The sequence below is a fragment of the Dasypus novemcinctus genome, chromosome 14 (assembly GCF_030445035.2).
Source record: "Dasypus novemcinctus isolate mDasNov1 chromosome 14, mDasNov1.1.hap2, whole genome shotgun sequence".
Taxonomy (NCBI): Eukaryota; Metazoa; Chordata; class Mammalia; order Cingulata; family Dasypodidae; genus Dasypus; species Dasypus novemcinctus.
In genome coordinates, this window is record NC_080686.1 from 48632405 (window position 1) to 48657932 (window position 25528).

Consider the following 25528-nt stretch of genomic DNA (forward strand, 5'->3'; position numbering starts at 1 on the left):
ATTCTTCAAACTGCCTGCTCACATTTGAGCTATTCACACAAGTTAATTTTTTTTAACGCTCTTTCTTCTAATAGTCCTGAAATTTTGGACAAATGTAATTTACATTTGAAAGCCCAGGTAAGAGGCAGGAAGGAGGAATGTTTATAAAACATGCAGGTATTTCAGCCCCCAAGAGCAAAGCTGGGCAGGGGTCAGTCGCTGGGGGAGGGGCTAGGGTTATGACCTGACGCCCCCTCCCTGCAACTCCCTTATGCTCCCTGTCCTGATAGCGTTTTGCTTCCTGGGTTTCCTTGGGTCATCTGACTGGTTCACAGGAACCAAGGTCATCTGACTGGTTGTTGGAAAAACAGTGTGAGCACACTGTTGAAAGCCACTGAAACCGGGGGGAACTAGTCATAAAAATCCTGACTATCAGCTGACATTGCCCGTGCCGCCTGACAGCTCCCAGGACTTCTCCCAGCCTGGTACAAGTCTTCGGAGCTGACTGTGACTCCAGGTCTTCTGCAGCCTAAATCGTCCGCGTTCTCTTCCTCCATGCCCGAGAGTGCAGAGCTGTACTTCAACGTCGACCATGGCTACCTGGAGGGGCTGGTACGAGGGTGCAAAGCTGGCCTCCTGACCCAGCAGGACTACATCCACCTGGTCCAGTGCGAGACCTTAGAAGGTAAGTGCAACCCCTCTCACCATTTCAAAGAAAAGGGACATGATGTTGCCCTCCAAAAGAATGGAGAAGGGACTGTGCTCCGGGGGCTTGGGAGTCCTAAGCAGGTTCTCCAGCCTTCAGGGCCCCATGAACTTGGGTGAGGAGAAAACATTTCTATTTTCAATATTCTCTCAAGTGAAATTTAGCATTTCCTTTAATTATGAACTTAAGCAACAAACCATGGTAGTCAATATTAGCAGTACGTGTGACTGTGTGACCAGTGGAAATGATCAGTATTTTCATATCCCTTTACAGGTCTTGCAGATACTTTGAGATATCATTTATGTTCTTCAGTATTTCAGAGTTACAGTAGATGTTACATTTGTTTGATCTTGATATTTAATGTCTTAATAAACAAGCACAATATTTATTACTAATTTTTAAAAATATTTTGATAGCAATTTTACTATATTGGTTTCCCTTTGTAAACCTATATATTTTTATTATACACATTTATAAATATCATTCTGAGAGGGAAGTCATAGGTTTTACCAAATTGCCAAGGGGGCCACGGCAAAAAAGTAAAAAGCTAACAATTTCTGGTATAGTGAAATTTATTATCCTCAGTTTTTCAGTCTCCATTGACTTGAGTGCTTATTTGAAATTTATCTTTAACTGAAGCTTAAGAAAAAATGAAGAGATGTACCTGTCATAGACCAACCGTGGATTCAAAAAGTCCCTGATTATAAGTCTGCCAGGTCAAGGTAGGTGACTTGGGGCTCAAAGCCCTTGAACCTCAGAGGTCGAGGCTTACCAGAGCAATGTGATGATGATGCCTGCATTACAGAGCTGTAGAGAGAAATAAATGAGATAAAACATGAGAGAATGCATTAAGAACTGATAAAACATGAGAGAATGCATTAAGAATTGATAAGTGCTCCCAGCAAAAGAAAAATTATCATTAAACCACAATATTTTCAAAATCTTATTAAAGATGATTTCATGTCTGTAATAGTATCTTTAGTATTAAAAACAGCTACACTCACTCATTTTTTATGTTCTTATGAAATCAATATATGTCAATAATAAAGTACTCCAAAAATTCCAGATTATTCTGGAAAAAGCAAGAAAACAGTAACTATCAAACTTCGTAGAAATATATTAGAAGGCAAACACACACACACACACACACTGGAAAAAGCAAGAAAACAGTAACTATCAAACTTCGTAGAAATATATTAGAAGGCACACACACACACACACCCTGAAGGTGACTTTGCAGGCAGCTTGGGTAGTAGAGTGGCTCAAAGGCCACTTGTTTGTAGTTCTGAAGAATTATAGCCAGAGAGGAACTGCCTCTCCAATACCAATGGAAACAGCTTGTAACTGGTTCTCTCAGGTGATAACTGATTCTGCTGACTACCAATAATTATCAGGTAATCCCAAATCCTGGGTCACTTCAGCATTTTAGATTAAGAGTTAGTGACTGGAGAATGTTAATAATGTATAGAAAATCTGCATAAATTGAGGTAGAAAAAAATTAAAGCCCCCAGGATGGAATAAGTGCTTCTAAGACAAGCCATTTCAATGAATTCTATTTAATTTTCAGTCAAGCTTTCAAATGAGCTAAGGAATGCAAATTTAAATGCAAAATGTACCTAAAATATCTTTGTATACAAAATATTCTTTAGCCCTCTCAAAGAGTTCAAAGAAAAGCCAAGGATAGCCATTCCCACATACAGAATTTTAAAAAATAAAAAAGTTAAAAAGTTAAAAAAAAACCAAAACGTTGCTCCCAAGTATTTTCTACCAAGGGCACTTTTGACCAAATGATTCAATTGAGGGAGGGGAGAGAGAAGAGGAAGAAGGCATGAGGTTATCAGATCTGTCACCTATACATGCACTTAGCTAAATGTGGTCCCTTCAGTTTCAACTTTAGAAGGTTTAGAACCTTCTGAAGACGTGAAGAGAAGTATCCCTAAGTGCACACATACAGAATTTCTCATGAAATGTCAAGGGCTTCATGAACCTGCTAGAAGCTTGTCACTGCATCTAGTTAAGAAACCCTGGTGTGGACACAATTGCTTTTTCATCATTGCACCTCATGGTTTCTACCTTCCTTTCCTCCAAATAGTATTTTAAACCATTCATTTTACAAATATGTTGGAACCTGTGTGCCGATCTACTCTTTGGAGACTCCCAGAAACAGCAAAAGTGAGTCATCAAACCATGTTTGGCTTCAAACGGCTGCTGAGAAAATAAACCTAAGTAAGGATTATGATCATGTCCTTAGTTAACAGTTGAGGAAAATGAGGCTTAGAATGACAGCCTACCAGTCTGTCAGCCAGAGAGAACAGGGATATCCCGGTCTCTTCTAATACGCTGCTTCTGCTTGAGTATAAATTGAATGTACTTGAATAAATCTGTGATGAACTGATATCAGCTCCATTTGGATATAGAAATAATGACTATCCTGATTATTTCATAGGCTGTTGGGAAATAACTTGTGAAAAGCAGCGCATCTTTTCCTCTGTGCATGCATCTGTGAATGCATTTAGAGAGACCCAGACAGCTTCTGAGCTGGATTAAGAGTTGAAGATAAATCAAGGATATTTGTTGGGATGGAAATTAAGGACTTTGGGATTTATGTTTACTTTTGCACAAAATATGCATGGATAAAGAAGAGCAGGTAAAACTTTTCTTGTAGGAGTATGTGTAAAGCAGGCACTTTATGTAAAAGAAAAGCACACTTGGCAAAGATTAAATTTGCCTTTGGTCTGTCATAAGTTCTCTGGTCGTTAAAAAAAAGTGTTCTGATATCAACAAATTGTTTTACAGTCACTTACAAGGAACTCATTAGGTTTGGGGTAAATTCGGAAGAGAGAAAATCAAGATTGTACAGAGAAGCTTTGAGAAGTCCTAGTATTCATAACTGTATTTAATTGTGGCATAATTGTGCAAGTGTGGTCAGAAACACGCATCAAGTCTATGTCTGCCCCTGACTAACAGAATAACGTGAACCAGTCACCAGAACCCTCTGTGACTCAGTCTTTCCTAGGTATAAAAAAGGGAAGCTGTCATGCGTACTGCTTTGAGGCTGAGTCCATAAAGAAGTTTGAAGGCCTTTAAAAATGACTTTGAACCAAAATAATATACAGGGGCATAAAATATTTTAAAAATAATAATAAAATACTGCTCTTTTCTTCAGGATGTTCTTATTTTTTAATTACAACTAAGATGGTGATATTATGCTCTTTCCTTTTTGAAAAAGACAAAGTGAGGAAATTAATATTTTAGAGTTCTAGAATTTAATAATAAATGGTCTTTTCTAAAATATACGGTGAAAGTGCCCACTTGACTCTCAGAGAGAGTTAGAATGAATAGGCTGGATTAAGCCTTTATTTTGTCTTTCCTACCATAATTTTTTGGAATAGAGTGAAGAGAACTGATTATACTCACCAATGATTACGCCTCTTTTCTGGGACATTGCCTTCGTCCTATCTCCAGATGGGACTTCAGCAGGAATTAATTCAATAGCCATGTACTAAGTATTTTCTAATAAAATATAGTTCCTGCTTTAAAGAGGCTCCAACTCTAAAGAATAAAATATTAGAAAAATAGGAAACCCTTAAAGAGGGCAATTGTGTAGTACCTATCCAAATTCTAAATGCATATACACTTGGCCCAGGAATTTCAAGTCCCACTTGCACACATGGGAGATGACAGCTGTACGTAACATTGTGTGTAAAAGCAAAAAATGTCCATCTGCAGGGAACTGGTTAAATACATCATGGAACATTCACAAAATGGAATCTTCTGCGGCTATAAAAAAAATGTGGAAGCACACTAAGAGGACTGATATGGAAAGATTGCCAAAATAAATTGAGAAAAGCAAGGGGAAGAATTGCGTGTAAAGCATGATACTCTTTACGAAAAATTGGGTATTAAATAAAAATATATTTTTTCTATACTGTTGTCTAGATACAAAGAAACTGAAAGGATCCAAAAGAAACTAAAAATAGTATTTACCTGGGGCTAGGGATAGATGACAGGGGTGGTAAATGGGTGAATAGATAAGAATATTAGGAATTTTTTACTGTATGCCTGTATATATGCCTACTACCTATAATTTAAAAAATAATAATAATAAGAGGAAGACCCTTACTTCCACAAGGTTTTCTCTTCACTGCCTTAGCGGTTATTTGTACCTCTTAATTATAGTGCTTATTTCGTCTACTTTGTATTAAAAATGAAAATCCAATCCAGTTACTTTCCTGTTCAAAAACACTTCAGTGCTTCCCATCAGGCAGGATAAACTTCTAAAAAAGGCTTGAGCATTCTTTTTTTCCCCAACAAATCAATTTCATTGATACATATTAATAAAATATACAATTCATCCAATTTGTACATCAATGGTATTTAGTATAATCACATAGTTGTGCATTCATCACTTCAGGATTATTAGAGCATGTTTATTATTTCAATAATAATAATAAACAAAAACCAGACAACAACAAGAAAAATTCATCATCTCTCAATCTCTCTATTCTTCTCCTGCTGTACATAGCTGCTATTTCTGGCTATTCTTGCATATTTATTTATTTTAAAGCAATTTTATTGAGATATATTCTCATATCATAGAACTTATCCAAAGTGTACAATCAATGGTTTTTACTATAATCACAATGTTGTGCACTCATCACCACCAAAAAAATCTTAGTATAATTTCATTACTCCCAAAAAGAAAAATTTCACAGCCCTTAGCAGTTACTTCTCAATCCCTCTATCCTTCCCCAGCCCTCAGTAACCACTAATCTAATTTCATCTTTATAAGTTGATTTAAATTTACATGTTATATAAACGAAATCATACAATATGTGTACTTTGTGTCTTTTTCTTTCAGTTAGCATAATGTGTTTTCGTTTTGGTTTTTTTTTTTGTTTTTTTTCTTTGGTCTGTTATTAACATCTTGAAATATTAACATTTATTTGTTCAGTTTTAAAGAAAAGTCTTATGTATGCATTATTACCCATATTCATATTTCACATGAAGTTTTACTATGCTATAGAGTCCCATTTTACAGTGTTTAGTTTTCCTTTTAGTGATTTACGTGACTTTAGACCTTCCCTTTCAGCCATTGTCTAACTATATAATAACACTGCTAGTTACAAACATTATGTTATACTCCCACCTTTTCTATTCATTTCAAAGATTAACGCACATCCTTTTTACCAATTCTGCACTAGTTAATTCTCAGCTTTCCATTCTCTAACCTCATTTTCTGGTGACCCCTGCTGAAGTTATTAACTCCATGAGAATACACAATATATTTAGTTCATAATAGTACAATCGTACCATATTTGCCCTTTTGTTTCTGGCTTGCTTCACTCAACATAAGGTCCTCCAGTTTCATCTATGTTGTCATATGCTTTATGACTTCATTTCTTTTTACAGCTGCATAATATTCCATCATGTGCATACACCACACTTGGTTTATCCATTCCTCAGTTGATGGACACCTGGGTTGTTTCCATCTTTTGGCAGATGTGGAAGCACTGCTATGAACATTAGTGCGTAAATATCTGTTTGTGTCACTGTTCTCAGTACTTCTGGGTATATACCCAGTAGCAATATTGCCAGGTCATGTGGCAAATCTATATTCAACTTCTTTAGGGACTGCCAAACTTCCCTTTTTTGTGGCTATAGCGGTCTACATTCCCACCAACAGGGGAATAGTGTTCCTACCTCTCCACATCCTCTCCAACACTTCTGGATCTGTCATTTTGATAGTAGCCATTCTGATAGTGTGAAATGATGTCTCATTGTAGTTTTAGTTTGCATTTCCCTAATTCTAATGAAGTTGAACATTTTTTAATGTGTTATTTTTGCCATTTGTATTTCTTCTTGAGACAAATGTCTATTCACGTCTTTTGCCCATTTTTTAATCAGGTCATTTCTCTTTTTACTGTGGAGTTGTAGTATCACTTTATATATCATACATATTAAACCCTTATCAGACATGTGATTTCGAAATGTTTTTGTCCATTGAGTTTCACCCTTTTGACAGAGGCCTTTGTGGTACAAAAGTGTTTATTTTGAAGAGGTCCCATTTTTCTATTTTTGCTTTTGTTGCATGCGTTTTGGGTGTCAGGTCCAAGAAACCACCACCTACTACAAGGTCTTGAAGATGTTTCACTACATTTTCTTCTAATAGTTTTATGATCCTGGCTTTTATATTTAGGACTTTCATCCATTTTGAGTTGATTCTTATGTTGAGAGTGAGATAGGGGTCCTCTTTCATTCTTTTGGCTATAGATATAGTTATCCCAGCACCATTTGTTGAAGAGACTGTTTTGTCCCATTAACATTAACTTGGTAGGTTTGCAAAAAACCAGTTGACTGTATCAGTGACTGGTACACTGGATGCTCAATTCTATTCCACTAATCTATGTGTCTGTCTTTAGGCCAGTATCATGCTGTTGTGATCACTGGAGCTTTGTAATATTTCAAGGTCAGACAGTGAAATTCCTCCCATGTTGCTCTTCTGTTTTCAGAATGCTTTTGGCTATTTGGGTGCCCTTTCCCTTCCAAATGAGTTTGGTAATTGCCTTTTCTAATTCTGTAAAGTAAGCTGTTGGGATTTTATTCGTATCTCATTGAATCTAAAAATCAGTTTGGGTAATGTTGACTATCTCCACAATATTTATTCTTCCAATTCATGATCAAGGAATGTCTTTCCATTTGTTTGGGTCTTTTAAAATTTCTTTTAGCATTGTTTTGTAGTTTTCTGCATATAGATCCTGTACTTCTTTGGTTAAATTAATTGCTAGGTATTTGAGTCTTTTTGTTGTTGTTGAAAATGGAATTTTTCCCCTGATTTCCTCCTCAGATTGTTCAGTACTAGTGTGCAAAAACATTATGGATGTTTGCATGTTGATCTTGTATCCTGCCATGTTGCTGAACTCATTTATTAGCTCAAGTAGCTCTGTCGTGGATACATCAGAATTTTCTGAATACAAGATCGTGTCATCAGCAAACAGTGAGAGTTTTTACTTCCTCTTTTTCTATTTGGATGCCTTTAATTTTTTTCCTGGTCTAATTGCCCTAGCTAGAACTTCTAGTACAATATTGAATAACAGTGGTGACAGTGGGCATCCTTTCTTGTTCTTGATCTTAGAGGGAACGCTTTCAACCTTTCCCCTTTGTGTGTGATTTTGGCTGTGGGTTTTTCATATATGCCTTTTATCATATTGAGGAATTTTCCTTCTGTTCCTATCTTTTGAAGTGTTTTTATCAAAAAAGGATGCTGGATTTTGTCGAATGCCTTTTCTGCATTGATTGAGATGATCATGTGGTTTCTTTCCCTTCAATTTGTTAATGTGGTGTATTACATTAATTGATTTTCTTATATTGAACTAGACTTGCATACCAGGAATAAATCCCACTTAGTCGTGATATAGAATTCTTTTGATATGCTGTTGGATTCAATTTGCAAGCATTTTGATGAGAATTTTTGCATCTATGTTCATTAGAGAGATTGGTCTGTAATTTTCTTTTCTTGCAGTATCTTTATCTGTTTTTGGTGTTAGGGTGATGTTGGCTTCATAAAATGTGTTGGGGTAATTTTCCCTCCTCTTCAATATTTTTGGAAGAGTTTAAATAGGATTGGTGTTACTTCTTTTCAAAATGCTTGGAAGAATTCACCTGTGACGTCATCAGGTCCTGGCCTTTTCTTTGCTGGGAGAATTTTGATGACGGATTCAATCTCTTAAATGTGATTGGTTTGTTAAGTTCTTGTATTTCTTGTAGTGTCAGTGTAGGTTGTTTGTACATTTTTAGGAATTTGTGCATTTCATCTAGGTTGTCTAATTTGTTAGCATACAGTTCCTCATAATGTCCTCTTACGATCCTTTTTATTTCTGTGGTGTCAGTTGTAATGTCCACCCTTTCATTCCTGATTTTATTTATTTGCATCCTCTTTTTTTTCCTTTGTTAGTCTAGCTAAGAGTTTGTCAATTTTATTGATCTTCTCAAAGAACAAACTTTTGGTTTTGCTGATATCCTTTATTGTTTTTTTGTTCTCAGTTTCAGTTATTTATGTTCTAATCTGTATTATTTCTTTCCTTTTGCTTGCTTCAGGAATGGTTTGCTTCCTTTTTCTAGTTTTTCCAGTTGTTCAGTTAGATTTTTTTATTTTACCTCTTTCTTCTTTTTTAATATAGGCATTTAGGGCTATAAATTTCCTTCTCAGCACTGCCTTCACTGTATCCCATACTTTTTTTTTTTAAAGATATTTAGATTACATAAATGTTACATGAAAAATATAGAAGATTCCCATATGCCCTGTTCCCCACATCACCCACATTTACCCACATTAACAACATCCTTCATTAAGTAGTACATTCATTGCAATTGATGAACACATTTGGAGCATTGCCACTAAGCATGGATTATAGTTTACATTATAGTTTATGTTTTCTCTCACACAATTCTGTAGGTTATGGCAAGTTATATAATGGCCTGTATCTGTCATTGCAATGTCATTCTGGAAAATTCCCAAATCCCCAAAATGCCCCCATCTTACACCTGTTTTCCCTCTCCCTGACCTCAGAACCTCCAGTGGCCACTGCCTCCACATCAATGATATAAGTTCTTCCATTGCTAGAATCACAATACGTAAATCTATAGTAGAATACCAGTAAGTCCACTCTAGTCTATAGTTCATTCCCCAGTCCTGAGGATTTGAGAATGGTGATGCCCACCTCTAATTGAGAGGGGGCTTCAGTCCCATATGGCTGATGGATGGAACTCTCATGCTTGAAGTTGTAGACTCATTTGGTTCCTTGGTATGATGGTTATCCATCCTCACTTTCTTGTCAGTTGTCCTGGGTGAGTCCAAGGAACTGAAGAGTAGGTGTTGTAACTTTATTGAAGCTCAGGGCCCAGCTGGCACATGGACAGCCCAGAGATTCATGTCTGTTGGACGTACACCTACCAACTCCAGCACCAACTGTAGGTTCAAATCGAAGGGACAGAAGAACCATGTATAAGGAAGCCACAACTGAGTCCAATTCTGTCACACTGGGGAGCACAAACCTGAAAGTAGGGCCCACTGGCAAGGCACCAAACTCATGAGCTACCTGCCCTGACCATAGTACCTGGGTGTCTCCAGAGCCCTCAGGAGCCCCACTATTTGGGGTAGTGTTTAATTTGGCAGTCATTGAGATCCTTCTGAGACAAATAAGTATAACCTCTGGAATGACCTCCCAACTCATTTTAAAGTCTCTTAGCCATATAAACTCATTTGTCTTTACCTTTTCCCCCTTTTGGTCAAGGTCTTTTTCCAGTTGTATTGATAGTTGGTACTTGGTAGTAATCCCTTGGTGCCACGGAGGCTCATCCCTGGGAGTCATGCCCCATGCTGGGGGGAAGTTATTGCATTTATATGCTGAGTTTGACTTAGAGAGATATTCCACAAGTTTTTATAAATTGTGTTCTCAGTTTCATTCATCTCCATATATTTACTAATTTCACTTAAAATTCCTCCTTTGACCCACTGATTGTTCAGTCTCCACACATTTGTGAATTTTCCCTTTTCCTGTCTATTATTGATCTCTAGTTTCATTCCATTGTGATCTGAGAGGTGCTTTGTATAATTTCAATCTTCAGTATTTTTGACAGCTGCATTTTGCCCTAAAATGTGGTCTATCCTGGAGAAAGATCCATAGGCACTTGAGAAGAATATACAGCCTGCTGGGTTTAGATCCAAAGTTCTGTATATATCTGTTAGGTCTAGCTCATTTATCATCTTTTTCAAGTACTCTGTTTCCCTTTTGATCATCTGTCTACTTGTTCTGTCTAATGATGTGAGTGGTGTATTGAAGTCTCCAACTATTATTATAGAGATAACTATTTCTCCCTTCAGTTTTGCCAGAGTTTCCCTCATGTATTTTGGGGCAGGGCACCCTGGTTAAGAACATAGATATGTATGGCTGTTATTTCTTCCTGGTGGATTGTCCCTTTTATTAAGATATAATGGCCTTCTGTATCTCTTATAAATTTTTTGCATTTAAAGTCTGTTTTGTCCAATATTACTATAGCTACCCCTGTTCTTTTTGGGTTACTGTTTGTGTGGAGTATCTTTTTCCAATCTTTCACTTTTAGTCAGTTTGTGTCCCTGGGTCTAAGGTGAGTTTCTTGTAGGCAGCATGGGTGGCTCATGCATTTTTTTTAATCCATTCTATCATCCTATATTTTTGATTGGGGAGTTTAGGCCATTCACATTCAATGATATTATTTACTCCCTCCATTTTATTTTTTAGTTTTCATATGTAATATTTTAATTTTGTCTGTCTTTTTATTTTTTATTTTTTTGGTTATTGTTTCTGCTATTCTTGGCTTATACATTCTCCTCCAAGCTTTTCTCTCCTGTCTTTTTCTTTTAGGCTGTAAGGCTTCCTTTACTATTTCCTGCAAAGGAAAAAGTATTACTTTCTGTTTGTGAATATTTTAAACTCACCTTCATATTTAAAGGACAAATATGTGGGCAGTTTTTTTTTTTCTCTTTAAGTATCCTAATTTTATCATACCACTGTCTTCTTGCCTCCATGGTTTCTGATGAGAAATCTGCACTGAGTCTTACTGGGCATCCCCTGTATGTGATAGTTTGCTTCTCCCTTGCTGCTCTCAGAATTTTCTCTTCATCTTTGACATTTGACATTTTGAGTAGTATGTGTCTTGGAGTAGGTCTATTTGGATTTATTCTGATTGGGGTAAGCTGTGCTTCTTGGACATATAATTTCATTTCTTTCATGCACATTGGGAAATTTTCAGCCATTATTTCCTCACATACTCTTTTTTTTTCCCCCTTCTCTTCTTCCGTTGGAATTCCTATGGTATCATTTAACTCTTTGAGCCACTACTCAATTTTTTCCATTCTTTTATTTCTCTGTTCTTTCTCCAATTTCAGGTATTCTCTATTCTGTATCACTTATTGTTTCTTCTATAATTTTGAGTCTTTTATTGTATGCTTCTAATATGTTTTTTATCTCACCTATCATGTCTTTCATTCCCAAAGCTCTGTTATTTTTCTATTCAGGTTCTCAAATTCTTCTTTGTGCTTGCTCAGTGTCTTCCTGATGTCCTTTATCTCTTTAACCATATTGCCTTTCAACTCATCAATTTGATTTTGCAAATTTGTATGAGTCTCATTGATTAGGTGTCCCAAATCCTGTGTCTTTGATATATTCCTTTTCTTGGATCATTTCTTCCATTTTCTTAGTATGACTTGTAATTTTTTGTTTATGTCTAGGCATCTGATTAGGATAATGAGTTTATTCAGGTGCTCACTTTTTCTCTCTTTCATAGGGATTTAGTGGCAGGAGGCTGTGTGTTACTGCTGTTCTTTTTCTTGGTTCAACCTGTTTGGGTCTTTAGGATTGTCTCTGTTAGTTGCTAAAATCTTGGCCCTGGACCCAGTAGTGTGTTGCAGATCCACTTCCTAGGTGTTGGGGATAGAGGCTGTAAGGGCGGGGAAAAGACTCTCTTATTTATTTATTTATTATCATTACAAGTTAATTTTTATTCATGGCATAAAGTAGGCATCCATCCTCATTTTTATAATTGGAAATCAGAGGTCCAATAATAATTTTTTTTATAATATATTTTTAAAATTATTTATTTATTTTAACATATTTTTTTAAATTGTTACATTCAAAAAATATAAGAGGTCCCCATATACTCCACATCCCCCTCACCCCACACATCTCACATCAACAACCTCTTTCATCATTGAGGCACATTCATTGCATTTGATGAATACATTTGGGAGCACTGCTGCTCCACATGGACAATGGTTTACATTGTAATTTACACTCTTCTCCAGTCCACCCAGTGGGCCATGGCAGGATATACAATATCCAGCATCTGTCCCTGCAGTACCACTCAGGACAACTCCAAGTCCTGAAAATGCCCCCACATCATATCTCTTCTTCCCTCTCCCTACGTTCAGCAGCTGCTGTGGCCACTTTCTCCACATCAATGCTACAATTTCTTCCCTTACTAATCACAGTAGTTCCATAATAGAATATCAGTAAGTCCACTCTAATCCAGACTCTATTCCTCCATCCTGCGGACCCTGGGATGGTTATGTCCACTTCACCTCTATATTGAGAGAGGGCTTAGATTCTACATGGATGATGGCTGCAGTTCTCCTGCTTGCAGTTATAGGCACTTGACAGCCATGACCTGAACCTCAGCAGACTTGCAACTCCTACCCTCTGGTTCATTGGATTAACCCCAGCCAGCTAACAGGGAGGTGAAGAAGATCAACCATTACTTTTTTACTTTTCATTTCCTCATGTGCAGTTCCTTGCTTTGCCAGCAGATGGGGCTCTTTGGCAACCCTCTCAGTTCAATGTCTGGTGGGAGTATGTTTACTGCAACATGAACTAGATCAGTGTGATAAAGGATCCTGCTTGGAGGTTGTATTAGTCAGCCAAAGGGGTACTGATGCAAAATACCAGAAATTGGTTGGTTTTTATAAAGGGTATTTATTTGGGGTCAAAGCTTACAGATAGCAGGCCATAAAGCATAAGTTACTTCCCTTACCGAAGTCCATTTTCATGTGTTGGAGCAAGATGGCTGCTGACATCTGGGACATTCAGGCTTTCTGGGTTCCTCTCTTCCAGGGTCTTGCTTCTTCCTGGCTCAGGGTTCCTCTGTTCCTGAGACTTGCTTCTCTTTCCTCTGTGTGCTTACTTCCTGGGGCTCCAGCTTAAGGCTTTAGCATCAAACTCCAACATGAAAAATTCTCAAACTCTGTCCTTTGCCATGTCTTTTATCTGTGTGTCCCCACTCAACAGGGGGTGGGGACTCAATGTCCTAACAACGTGGCCCAAACAAAGCCCTAATCATAATTTAATCATGCCCAGGTATAGACCAGATTATAAACATAATCCAATATCTATTTTTGGAATTCATAACCATATCAAACTGTTACAGAGGCTAAGAGCTTAGTAATTCAAACTTTCTCAGAGGGAGTTCTCCAACCCTTACTAGCAACCCTCTCCCTTGCCTGGGTAGAGAATAATTACACTCCCTTCTGCATCTTCAAAACTAGTCAGTAGAGAGAGAGATGGAGAATGTCAGATCTCTCTATTCCCTTGCAGGCTCTCAAATCAAGCAATGGTGTAGCCCCACATGGAAGGGCTTGTGGGAAACAGCAAACCAAATTTGTTGGTCAAAAGCTGAATCAGCCTTAGGCTGCATCCCTCTCTCTCCCCTTTCCTGTAGAGGTGGAACCCTGGGACTCCCTTTATCTGTAGCCCCAGGCCTGGGGATGAAGAATTCAAAGCTTTCTGCTGGTAGGGTGGGGGAGGGGCGCCAGCAGTTGCAGCTGCAAGCTACTCAGGAGCTTAAAGTCAGGTTCCTCTCCTGTGCCTCTCTCTTCTTGGCAGTATCCAGCCTTCCCCTGGTGTCCTACACCCTAGAACATTTATTTTTCCAGACCTTTTTTGCCTGTCTTCTAGCTACTTTTCTGTGAGAGGAGAGAGTTCTGTGTCTTTCTAATCCGTCATCTTCCCAGAAGTAACTAGGCTTGAGCAATCTTGGTCAATCTCTACCTTGTAAGCATTTTCCTCAGAACCCTTTTACCTTTTCTAAAGCTACTACTTCAAATTCCATTCTCCATCCAGATGGCCTGGAGAATACCTATTCCCCTTAAGAGTCTCCATTCCAGTGTCATCTCTATGAAGCCTCTCCTGCTGTATCCCTGTTAAGGTAGAATTGACAAGCCTCAACTTTGTGCTCCAGTGTACTTTGTAAGAGCCTAATCCTATATAGCATCTGTAACATTTGCTTAGGTGTGTCAACCCAGAACACTTGTCTTTCTAATCCCAGAGTCAATCACAGTTAGGGGCTTACTCATGAATTAGTAAATGGATCTATCCCTTCCTTTATTGTAGGAATCTCAAGGGCAAAACTACACTCCTTGTTTTTCCCTGCTCCACTTCCTAAGCCTAAAATGTGTTTTACACTTGGTAAAAGTCTGGAAATACACATTAGAAATGTCTGCATGCTTGTGTTCACTTCCTGGCTCTGGGATTTTAAGCCAGCTGACTAGCCTTTAGCATGATATTTTCTTATCTGATACTTAGAGGATATATCCCTGGCCTAATTCACAGTTACCAGGAGAATCAGATATCTCTGAAGATATTTTGTAACTTGTAGGTATTCCTGGGATATATCCCCTAAACTGTAGAGTATATGCAATAAGATTTTGTTTTCTCCTTCTCTGCTAGACTTTTGAATTCCTGTAGTCCTTCCTATTTCATTCTTTTTTCCTGACAGTGTTTGTATATGACTCTATTTAGTTGATTCCATTAGCCTTCAAGGAGCACCATTTTGTTTTGGAAATACTCAATCTGGTGCAGAAGAATCTAAGTGGGGAGTTTTAACCCAGGTAACACTCATTGAACTATATAATGAAGTACTGTGTGATCACACATTCCTGACATATTGGCCCCAGGTTTTAATCACGAATTAAATCTAATACTCAAAGGTCATCTATATACAATAGTTGTTTTAGGTGATGTGGAGAAAATTAAAAAGAACATGACACTACTATTCCCTAAGCAACTACACAATTGAGAAGATATGTTTTTTTAAACTGTATTTTGTACATTTAAAAATTGAAAAAAAAAACAATTAAAAACTAAAAAGAAAACACAGTTGAATAAAAACATGCATTTCTCAATTAAATGTATTTAATATAAATTTTTTTAATCATACAATATTTTACACAATATATTTGGTTCATAGTAACACAATCATACAGTATTTGTCCTTTTGTGTCTGGCTTGCGTCACTCAACATAATATCCTCCAGGTTTATCCATGTCGTCGTATGTTTTATGACTTCATTTCTTCTCACACCTACATAATATTCCATCATGTGAATACACCACAGTTTGTTTATCCATTCTTCTATTGAGAACACCTGGGTTGTTTCCAACTTTTAGCTGTCGTGAATAATTCTGCTGTGAACATCGGTGTGCAGATGTCTTTTCGTGTCACTGCTCTCAGTTCTTCTGGGTATTTCAGGGTCACGTGGGAAGTCTATATTCACTTTAGAAATTGCAGTGGCTGTCCATTCTGCATTCCCACCAACAGTGAATAAGTTTTCCTACCTCTCTACATTCTCTCCAACACTTACAGTTCTCTGTCTTTTTAATAGTGGCCATTCTGATAAGTGTGAAATGATATCTCATTGTAGGTTTAAGTTGCATTTCCCTAATCATTAGTGATATTGAGCATTTCTTCGTGTATGTGCTTTTTTGTTGTTGTTGTTGTTTTTTTTTGCTATTTGTCTTTCTTCTATGGACAAATGTCTATTCAATTCTTTCGCCCATTTTTTAAAGAGGTCATTTGTCTTTTTATTGTTGAGTTGTAACATCTCTTTATATATCCTGGATATTAAACCCTTAACAGATATTTCATTTCCAAATATTTTCTCCCATTAGGTTGCCTGCCTTTTCACACTTTGGATAAAGCCTGTGGGATGAAAAAGTGTTTAATATTGAGGAGATCCCATTTTTCTATTTTTGCTTTTGTTGCATGCGCTTTGGGGATAAGGTCCAAGAAACTACCACCTACTACAAGGTCTTGAAGATGTTTCACTACATTTTCTTCTAGTAGTTTTATGATCCTGGCTTTTAAATTTAGGTCTTTGATCCATTTTGAGTTGATTCTTGTATAGGGAGTGAGATAGGGGTCCTCTTTCATACTTTTGGCTGTAGTTATCCAGTTATTCCAGCGCCATTTGTTGAAGAGACTGTTTTGTCCCATTAACATTAACTTGGTAGGTTTGCAAAAAACCAGTTGACTGTATAGGTGAGGTTCTTTTCTGGATGCTCAGTTCTATTCCACTAATCTCTGTATCTTTCTTTAGGCCAGTATCATGCTGTTTTGACCACTAGAACTTTGTAATGTTTCAAGGTCAGGCAGTGAAATTCCTCCCATGTTGCTCTTCTGTATTTAGAACGCTTTTGGCTATTTGGGTGCCCGTTCCCTTCCAAATGAGTTACCTTCCAAAAGGTAATTGCCTTTTCTAATTCTGTAAAGTAAGCTGTTGGGATTTTATTCATATTGCATTGAATCTATAAATCAGTTTGGGTAAGATTGACTATCTCCACAATATTTATTCTTCCAATCCATGATCAAGGAAGGTCTTTCCATTTGTTTAGGTCTTTTTAAATTTCTTTTAGCTTTGTTTTTTAGTTTTCTGCATATAGATTCTGTACCTCTTTGGTTAAATTAATTGCTAGGTATTTGAGTCTTTTTGTTGCCTAGGGGGTTATCAATTTTATTTATCTTCTCAAAGAACCAGCTATTGGCGGCGGACTTGGGCCAGTGGTTAGGGCGTCCGTCTACACATGGGAGGTCTGCAGTTCAAACTCCGGGCCTCCATGACCCATGTGCAGCTGGCCCATGTGTAGTGTGCGTAAGGAGTGCCCTGCCACTGCAGGGTTGTCCCCCACGTAGGGGACCCCCACATGCAAGGAGTGTGCCCTGTAAGGAGAGCCACCCAGCGCGAAAGAAAATGCAGCCTGCCCAGGAATGGTGCTGCACACACAGAGAGCTAATGCAGCAAGATGACACAACAAAAAGAAACACAGATTCCCATGCTGCTGACAACAACAGAAGCGGACAAAGAAGATGCAGCAAATAGACACAGAGAACAGACAACGGGGGTTGGGGGGGAAGGGGAGAGAAATAAATAAAAATAAATAAATCTTAAAAAAAAAAGCAGCTATTAGTTTTGTTGATTTTCTCTATTGTTTCTTTGTTCTCAGTTTCATTTATTTCTGTTCTAATCTTTATTATTTCTTTTCTTCTGCTTGCTTTGGGATTGGTTTGCTGTTCTTTTTCTAGTTTCTCTAGTTCAGTTAAATCTTTGAGTTTAGTTCTTCTTTTTTAATATAGGCATTTAGTGCTATTAACTTCCCTCTCGAGACTGCCTTCACTGTATCCCATAAGTTTTGATAACTTCTGTTCTCATTTTCATTTGTCTCAATATATTTACTGATTTCATTTGCAATTTCTTCTTTGACCCACTGATTATTTAGGAGTGTGTTGTTCAGCTTCCACACATTTGAAAATTTACTTTTTTCCTGTCTATGATTGATTTCCAGTTTCATTCCATTATGATCAGAGAAGGTGCTTTTTATAAATTCAGTCTTTTTATATTTATTGAGAGCTGCACTGTACCCTAACATGTGGTCTATCCTGGAGAAAGATCATGGGTACTTCAGAAGAATTTATAACCTACAGAGTTTGGATGCAGTGTTCTGTATATGTCTGTTAGGTGTAACCCATTTATCATATTGTTCAGGTTCTGTTCCCTTGTCAATCTTCTGTCTAGTTGTTCCCTTGTTGATCTTCTGTCTAGTTATTCTATCTAATGATGTGAGTGGGGTGTTGATTATTATTGTAGAGAAGTCTATTTCTCCCTTCAATTTTGCCAGAGTTTGTCTCATGTATTTTGGGGCACCTGGTTAGGTGCCTAGATATTCAGAACTGTTATGTTTTCCTGGTTGATTGTCCCTTTTATTAATATATAATGGCCTTCTGTATCTCTTGTAACTTTTTTCTATTTAAAGTCTGTTTTGTCTGATATTAGTATACCTACCCCTGATCTTATATGGTTACTATTCACATGGAGTATCTTTTTCCAACCTTACACTTTCAGCCAGTTTGTATCCCTGTGTCTAAGGTGAGTTTCTTGTAAACAGCATATGGATGGCTTATGTTTTTTTACCCATTCTGTCAGCCTGTATCTTTTTATTGGGGAGTTTAATCTGTGCACATTCAATGATATTACTGAAAATGCACTATTTCCTCCATTTTATTCTTTGGTTTTCATATGTCGTATCTTATTTTTGTCTGTCTTTTTACTCTTCTGGTTATCCTTTCTGCTCTTCTTTCTTTTATACTCTCCTCCAAGCCTGTCTCTCCAGTCTTTTTCTTTCAGGTTCTAAGGCTCCTTTAATATTTCCTGCAAACATAAATTTTTTTTGCAAACTTTCTTAGTTTGTATTTGTTTGTGAATATTTTATACTCACCTTCATATTTGAAGGACAATTTTGCTGGATAAAGAATTCTTGGCTGGCAGTTTTTATCTTTCATTATCCTAATTGTATCATACCACTGTCTTCTCACCTCCATGGTTTTCTGAAGAGAAATCTGCACTAAGTCTTACTAGACATCCCTTGTATGTGATGCTTTGCTTCTTCATTGCTGCTCTGAGAGTTTTCTCTTTATTTTTGATATTCGACATCATGAGTAGCATGTGTCATGGAGTAGGTCTACTTGGATTTATTCTGATTGGGATACAGTGTGCTTCTTGGACACATAAGTTCATTTCTTTCATGAGAGTTGGGAAATTTTCAACTATGATTTCCTCAAATACTCTTTCTGCCCCTTTTCCCATCTCTTCTCCTTCTGGAACTGACATGACACATATGTTGTTGCATTTTTGTTGTCATTCAACTCCTTGAGTTCCTGCTCATTTTTTTCCATTTTCTCTCTATAATTTTAGCTTTTCTGTCTTCAGTATCATTTAGTCTTTCTTCTATCATTTTAAGTCCGTTTTTATATGCCTCAAATGTGTTTTTTATCTCACATTTTGTATCTTTCATTCCCATGAGTTCTGTTACTTTTCTGTTCAGGATTTCAAATTCTTCTTTGTGCTCACTCAGTATCTTCTTGATGTCATTTATCTCTCTAACCATATTGTCTTTCAACTCATTAATTTGATTTTGAAAATTTGTGCACATCTCGCTGATTCTTTCTCTCAAATTCTGCATCTCTTATGGGGGCTTTGATAAATTCCTTTTCTTGGACCATGTCTTCTATTTTCTTAGTATGGCTTGTGATTTTTTGCTGATATCTAGGCATCTGATTAGGATGTAGTTTACTCAGATGCTCAGTTTTTTTCTCTTTTGTAAGGATTTAGTGGCTGAAGGCTGTATGTTACTGCTGCTCTTTGATTCTTGGCTCCAGCTGATTGTTAGGATTGTCCTACTGGTTGCTCAGACTGGGCACTGGAACCAATAATTGGTTGTAGAGTCACTTCTTAGGGCCATGGGGAAGGAGGCTAATGAGGCCAGAAAAAGCCTCTTCTACTTATTTTTAATTTTCCTGAATGCACCTCCTTGGTATGCTTGCAGATGGTGATCTTTGACAGTTCTCAGTTCAATGCCTGGTCAGAGTGTATTTGTTTCAACACAGACAGGATCAATATGACAGAGCTTCCTGTCTGGAAGCTATGACCCTCATAATTCAAACTTTCTCTGAGACAGTTCTTCAGCCTTCTCTGGCACTCCCCTCCCTTTTCCAAGTCGGAAATATTACCACTCCCCTCTGAGTCCTCAACAATCAGTCCCTGTTAGTAAAGGAGCAGGCTGGGTTGGTTGGATATCTTTAGCCCCTTGCCAGCTCCCAAGAGAACAATGAAGGCGAGGCCCCACCCAGCCTGGAAGGGCTCCTGGGACATAGCAGACCAAATTTGTGGGTCAGAAGTTGAGTCATCCTTAGTCTGTATCCCTCTCTCTCCCCTTTCCTGGGGTGGTAGATCCCTGTAGCACCCTTTGTCTGTAGTCACAGGCCTAGAGGCCCAAGAGGTCTAAAGTGTCTTCAGTGTGGGGATGATGCTGGCAGCAGCAGCCGCTGGTTTCAACTCACAGTTCTGTCATCGAGATTTCCCTCCTTTGTCCCTCCCTCCTCTGGGCGGTGTCTAAACCCTAGAAGGTCTTTTTCTAGGCTGTTTCAGGCTGTTCTCTAGCTATTTCTCTGGAGGTGACTAGAGTCCTGTGTCAAGTCTGCCATCTTCCTGGAAGACCCCCAAGATATTATGTTTTTAAACAAATTAATAATAAAAAATACCAAGAGTGGCCCAAATTTATAACTAGGATGTAGACAGTAACTAATGTCCACATGAGAGAAAGAACACCTCAGATGAGGTGATGGTAGGCCAATGGAAACCTGAGGGATTATGGTCTGTGAAGAAGCCAATGACATGGGCATGGGGAGTGGAGAGGTGGGATGGGAAGCTTCTAGGCAGGCAGGGAGTGGATTACAGGTAGGAAAAAATGGAAATGTATTCCTAGAAAAGCTGGAGATATGGCTGGAATTTGGGTTGGGAAAATTTTTGAAGGATCTTGAAGGTCTGATTATGAAGCTTTGAAATATTAAATACAGACAAGATGTGTTTGAGTTTTCCAAGCACGGAAAATTCAAACAAATTACTTCTCCTAGCCTAAGTTTCTTCATCTGTAAAATGGGAATTACTGTTAAGGTTAAGAAATTATGTATATTAAAACCATTCTGCCAGTAGTAAATCACTCTACAAATATTATAAAAGTTGTGCGGCGGCTTGCTCGGTGGGTGGCGGTGGGGTCTGGCTGCGGACGAGGGGTCGGTCCAGCTTTGGACGAGAGGTCGGTCCGGCTTGGGACGAGGGGTCGGTCTCACAGGGGTTGCGCGGTTTGGCTGACGGGGTCGCCCGGCGAAGCCGGCGACGAAGGGGTCGCCTGGAGAAGCAGGCGACGAACTGGGGACAAGGGAGGCCAGGCCCTTGTCGGGGGCTCTCAGGACTGGAGGGCGCACGGCAGAAGAACTACCGCAGAGAAGAGGTAAACACGCAGGTCCAACTTTATTGAGGAAGTGGCTACAGTTTTATAGGGGCTGGGGAAGGCTGATTGGTCGAAGCTTATGCCATGTTCTGATTGGTTGCCGCAAGCAGTTACTGGGGAGAAAGGTCGGTGGGAGGTACTGGAAGGGGGAGGGGTGGTGGTTAGGGATTGGCTGTTGCTGTTGCTGGGGGAAGTGGCAGGGTTTAGGGATTGGTGGTTGCTGTTGCTGGGGTGGAGGGCAGACTGGAGTTTCCCGCCTTGTGCCTGGCTGTTGCTGCTTGGGGGGGGAAGGCAGACTGGAATTTTCCACCCTGCGCCTGCACAGGGAGAAAGAAGAAGAAGGGTGTTGCCTAATAAGGCATCGTGTGGCGCTATCCGGGAGGAGGGGTGGCCGCGGAAGCATGGCTGCCGAGAAGGGGAGACCCGAGGGCACTCTGTGCCCATGCCGAGCTCCCTTCAGGGGTGGCGGTGAGTCCGACCAGCCACCCTATTATGGGGGCAGCAGCTTGGAATTAGGCCTACCGCGGCCGCTCCCCCGCCAGGCCAGCAAACCACACTTCAGCCGGAGGGGTGACCGCAAAGTTGTTTTTAATCTGCCCCAAATGTTAAGTGCTTCCAAGCTACTTGTAGCATAGTTTAAAGATGAAAATAATTCTTAGGAAAGATTAAACTTGAGGCAGGGAGCAGGCTAGGAAAAAGGAGAAGAGAGAATCCATTAAGAGACTACCACAGTAGTTTAGGTGTCAGATAGTCATATCCAAAGCCAAGGGAGCAAGGAGTAGAAATCAGAGAGGATATGAAGGAACAATCCAGAGGGCACTGGAGTTTCAACATACTACGGATATAAATATAGCTAGCAGAAAAAGGGGATTGCTTGTCTGGTTTTATAGATGCCAATAGTTTTATTAGGACCCTGAGTAATTATAGGATCTGATGGTAGTTTCTGACACAATGGTTGGGGGCAGGTTAGACTAGAGAATAAAAGCCCTTATACAACTGAATTGAATTATTTTGAAAGTAGGTGGGTACAAATCAGAAGAAAAGAATTAATATTTTGTTATGCCTTCTATTTGCTGGCTCTTCAACTACATCATCTTGTTTAATACCCACAACCACTGGAAAGCATAGATCTAATATCCAGTCTGTGGATGAGGAAACTGAATTCAGAAAGGTCGGATAACTCAGCACCAGCAGAGTGTGGGAAACCTCAGGACAGGCATCCCTTCCAATGGGTACCTCTAAAGATGCTCCTTTGGCATAATCTACATGGAGTTTGAAAGGTCCAGGCATTTACTTAACAGAGTCCCAAACAGGTACTGCACAGAAAAAAAAATATCATCTCTCATATTTCAATAAAATTATCTGCTTGTAGCAGTTTGATATGATTATGAATTCCAAAAATAGATACTGGATTATGTTTGTAAACTGGTCTGAATGTGGGCATGATTAAGTTACGATAGGGCTTTGATTGGGCTACATATTAGGGTGTTGAGTCCCCACCGCTTGGTGGGTGGGGACTCATAGATAAAAGGCATGGCAAAGGGCAGAGTTGAGGGTTCTGAATGTTGGAGTTTTGATGTTGGAGTTTGATGCTGAAGCTGGATACCCTGGGAGAGAGACAGAGCCATTCACCTGATAGTCTACAGCTTACCTTGTGAAGAAAACAGAGTTGCTGAGCCCAGAGGAACCCAGGAAGCCTGAGCCCTCACAGACTTCAGCAGCCATCTTGCTCCAACACATGGAAATAGACTTTGGTGAATGAAGTAACTTATGCTTTATGGCCTAGTATCTGTAAGCCCCAAATAAATACCCTTTATAAAAACCAACCAATCTCTGGTATTTTGCATCAGCAGCCCTTTGGCTGACTAATAATTAATTGGAAGAGGATCATCATGAAGTCCTAGCTCTTGTCTAGATTTGTTCACTAGCCAAGTGATCTTGGATCATTCCTTTAACCCATTGACTGCAATCTGCAGAAGAGAAAACACAGTTTATGTTATGACCCTGTGTACACACATATAGATGCACACATGTATGCTGCTTTGTGCCATGTACTTTAATATGTAGTATTTTAGCCTAATCATTCCTGTTCTGAAACAGTCAAAGTAGACAAAATCCCAGGTAGTGGTGCTTTGCAATTTGTGCTCCTGAGTGTGAAGGAGTGGGACTCAGATATGGGACTCTCTACACATGCCTCTTCTGTAAATTTTAATGAACCTGTGGTTGGCACTGGGGTTGGTGTATACTCAGGAGACTTGAATCTCTGGACCGTCCACGTGCCAGCTGGGCCCTGAGTCTCAGCAGAGTTGTAACACCTACTCTCTGGTTCATTGGACTTGCCCAGGTCCGCTTACAGGGAGGTGAGTTTGGCCAATCACCACACCAAGGAACCAAGAGAGTCTACAGCTGCAAGCAGGAAAATTCCATCCATCAGCCTGTGGGATCTAAACCCCCTCTCAATTTAGAGGTGGAGTGGACATTGCCATCTCAGTGTCTTCAAGATGGAGGAATAAAATATGGATTAGAGTAGACTTCCTGGTATTCTACTATAGTAATATTGTAACTCTAGCAATGGAAGAAATTATGTCATTGATGTGAAGACAGTGGTCACGGGAGTTGCTGAAGGCAGGGAGAGGAAAAAAGAGGTGCGATATTAGGGCATTTTCGAGACTTGGAGTTGTCCCCATGGATATTGCAGGGACAGATGCAGGACATTATATATCCTGCCATAACCCACTGAATGGACTGGGAGAGAGTATAAACTACAACATAAACTATAATCCATGCTGTGTAGCAATGCTCCAAAATGTACTCAACAAATGCAATGAATATACCACACTAATGAAAGAAGTTGTAGATATGGGAGGAGTGGGGAGTGGAATATATGGGAATCTCTTATATTTTTAATGTAGCATTTTGTGTGATCCATATATCTTTTTTAAAAAGAGATATAAATAAATAAATAAATAAATAAATAAATAAATAAACCAGCCTTTCTGAAAGAAAGGAAAAGTAAAAAAAAAAGCTCCACCATGCCCCACTCCATGGGGAACCATTTCTTACAGATGATGAAAAAATGTCATCAGGCCCTTACCACTAACCATGATCCATAACATATGTTTAGCACTCTTTACCCACACTCCCCATTATCAGTAAATGGTGATTGTTGTGTGTAAAAAAATAAATTTAAAAAATTGATTTAGTCAGTAGTGATGCTACAATTTGGAAAACATTCAATTTCTTCATTTGAAAAAGAAATAGAAAATGCAGCTTGCTATAATAACTCTCTAGATTATTTCTAGGATATTAAAAAAAAAAAGTAGTATGATTTTTCCAAAGGGTGCTCTGAAGGTAGCTCCATTGCTTTCAAGTGACTTGGGAGATTTTCTATACATTACTCTTTTAAGAGATCATTCAAAATTACATATTATAGGTTTTTAATTCCTACAGTAAAGAAAATGATTCCAAACTTATTTGACCTACAAAATCCTACCCCTCACATAGCTATTTAGAAAGGTATTTGGAAAGCAGGGGAAAAAAAAATGTATGGGAGTCCACTTTGAAAAATATTAAGTTATAAGCACTGCTTCTATTAATGGCAGTCTATCATCACCTCAGAGCAAACATTCAGACCCTAAGATATTCTTAGAATCTGAATTGAGTCTCCTTGGACTCAAGTTGGTGCTAGAGAAGATGAGTCCTTCTTTTATCCCATTTGCCTCTCTGCCAACTAGTTTTACGAGATTCCTACACAGTCTAAACACTTGGGACATATAGTTCCAGCATCCCACTGGCAGCTGAAAGGTTGGGGAATTATTCTGCTTAAAAGAAACATATGTTGCATCAGCAAAATACCATGGATTTTAAAGAAATACCATTTGTCACGTCTGTTGGCAAATATTCCCCAGTGCTGAGAATGCAAACTGTCAGATTGCATGAAAATCTGAACTGCCAAAATAAAAGCCAAACAAGACATGGCAAAAAAAAAACAAAAGCCAAAAAACAAACCTTGTTATTGTTTTAAATTAAGGTAATTAAATAGATAATTGAGCAAATAAATTCTGTAGTCACATAAAGAGCATTTCCGATGCTTAATCTATTCTTTCTGAATGCCTATATGCTGAATCTCAAGTCTTGATCACTCTGGAACCGCATTGTGCCTAATTGCAGGTCTGCCCTTCCCCCAGCCCTCA

At 38.7% G+C, this 25528-nt stretch overlaps 1 protein-coding gene across 1 annotated transcript in view; it reads left to right on the forward strand.

The window, feature by feature from the left end:
- Window positions 1-333: 333 nt before the first annotated feature.
- Window positions 334-25528, forward strand: part of ATP6V0D2 (ATPase H+ transporting V0 subunit d2) — a 71302-nt gene continuing 46107 nt past the window's right edge. Inside the window, exon 1 of the mRNA XM_004474757.4 lies at window positions 334-664. Coding sequence (XP_004474814.1) covers window positions 535-664 — 130 coding nt within the window. The 5' untranslated portion in view covers window positions 334-534. The remainder of the gene's footprint in view (window positions 665-25528) is intronic.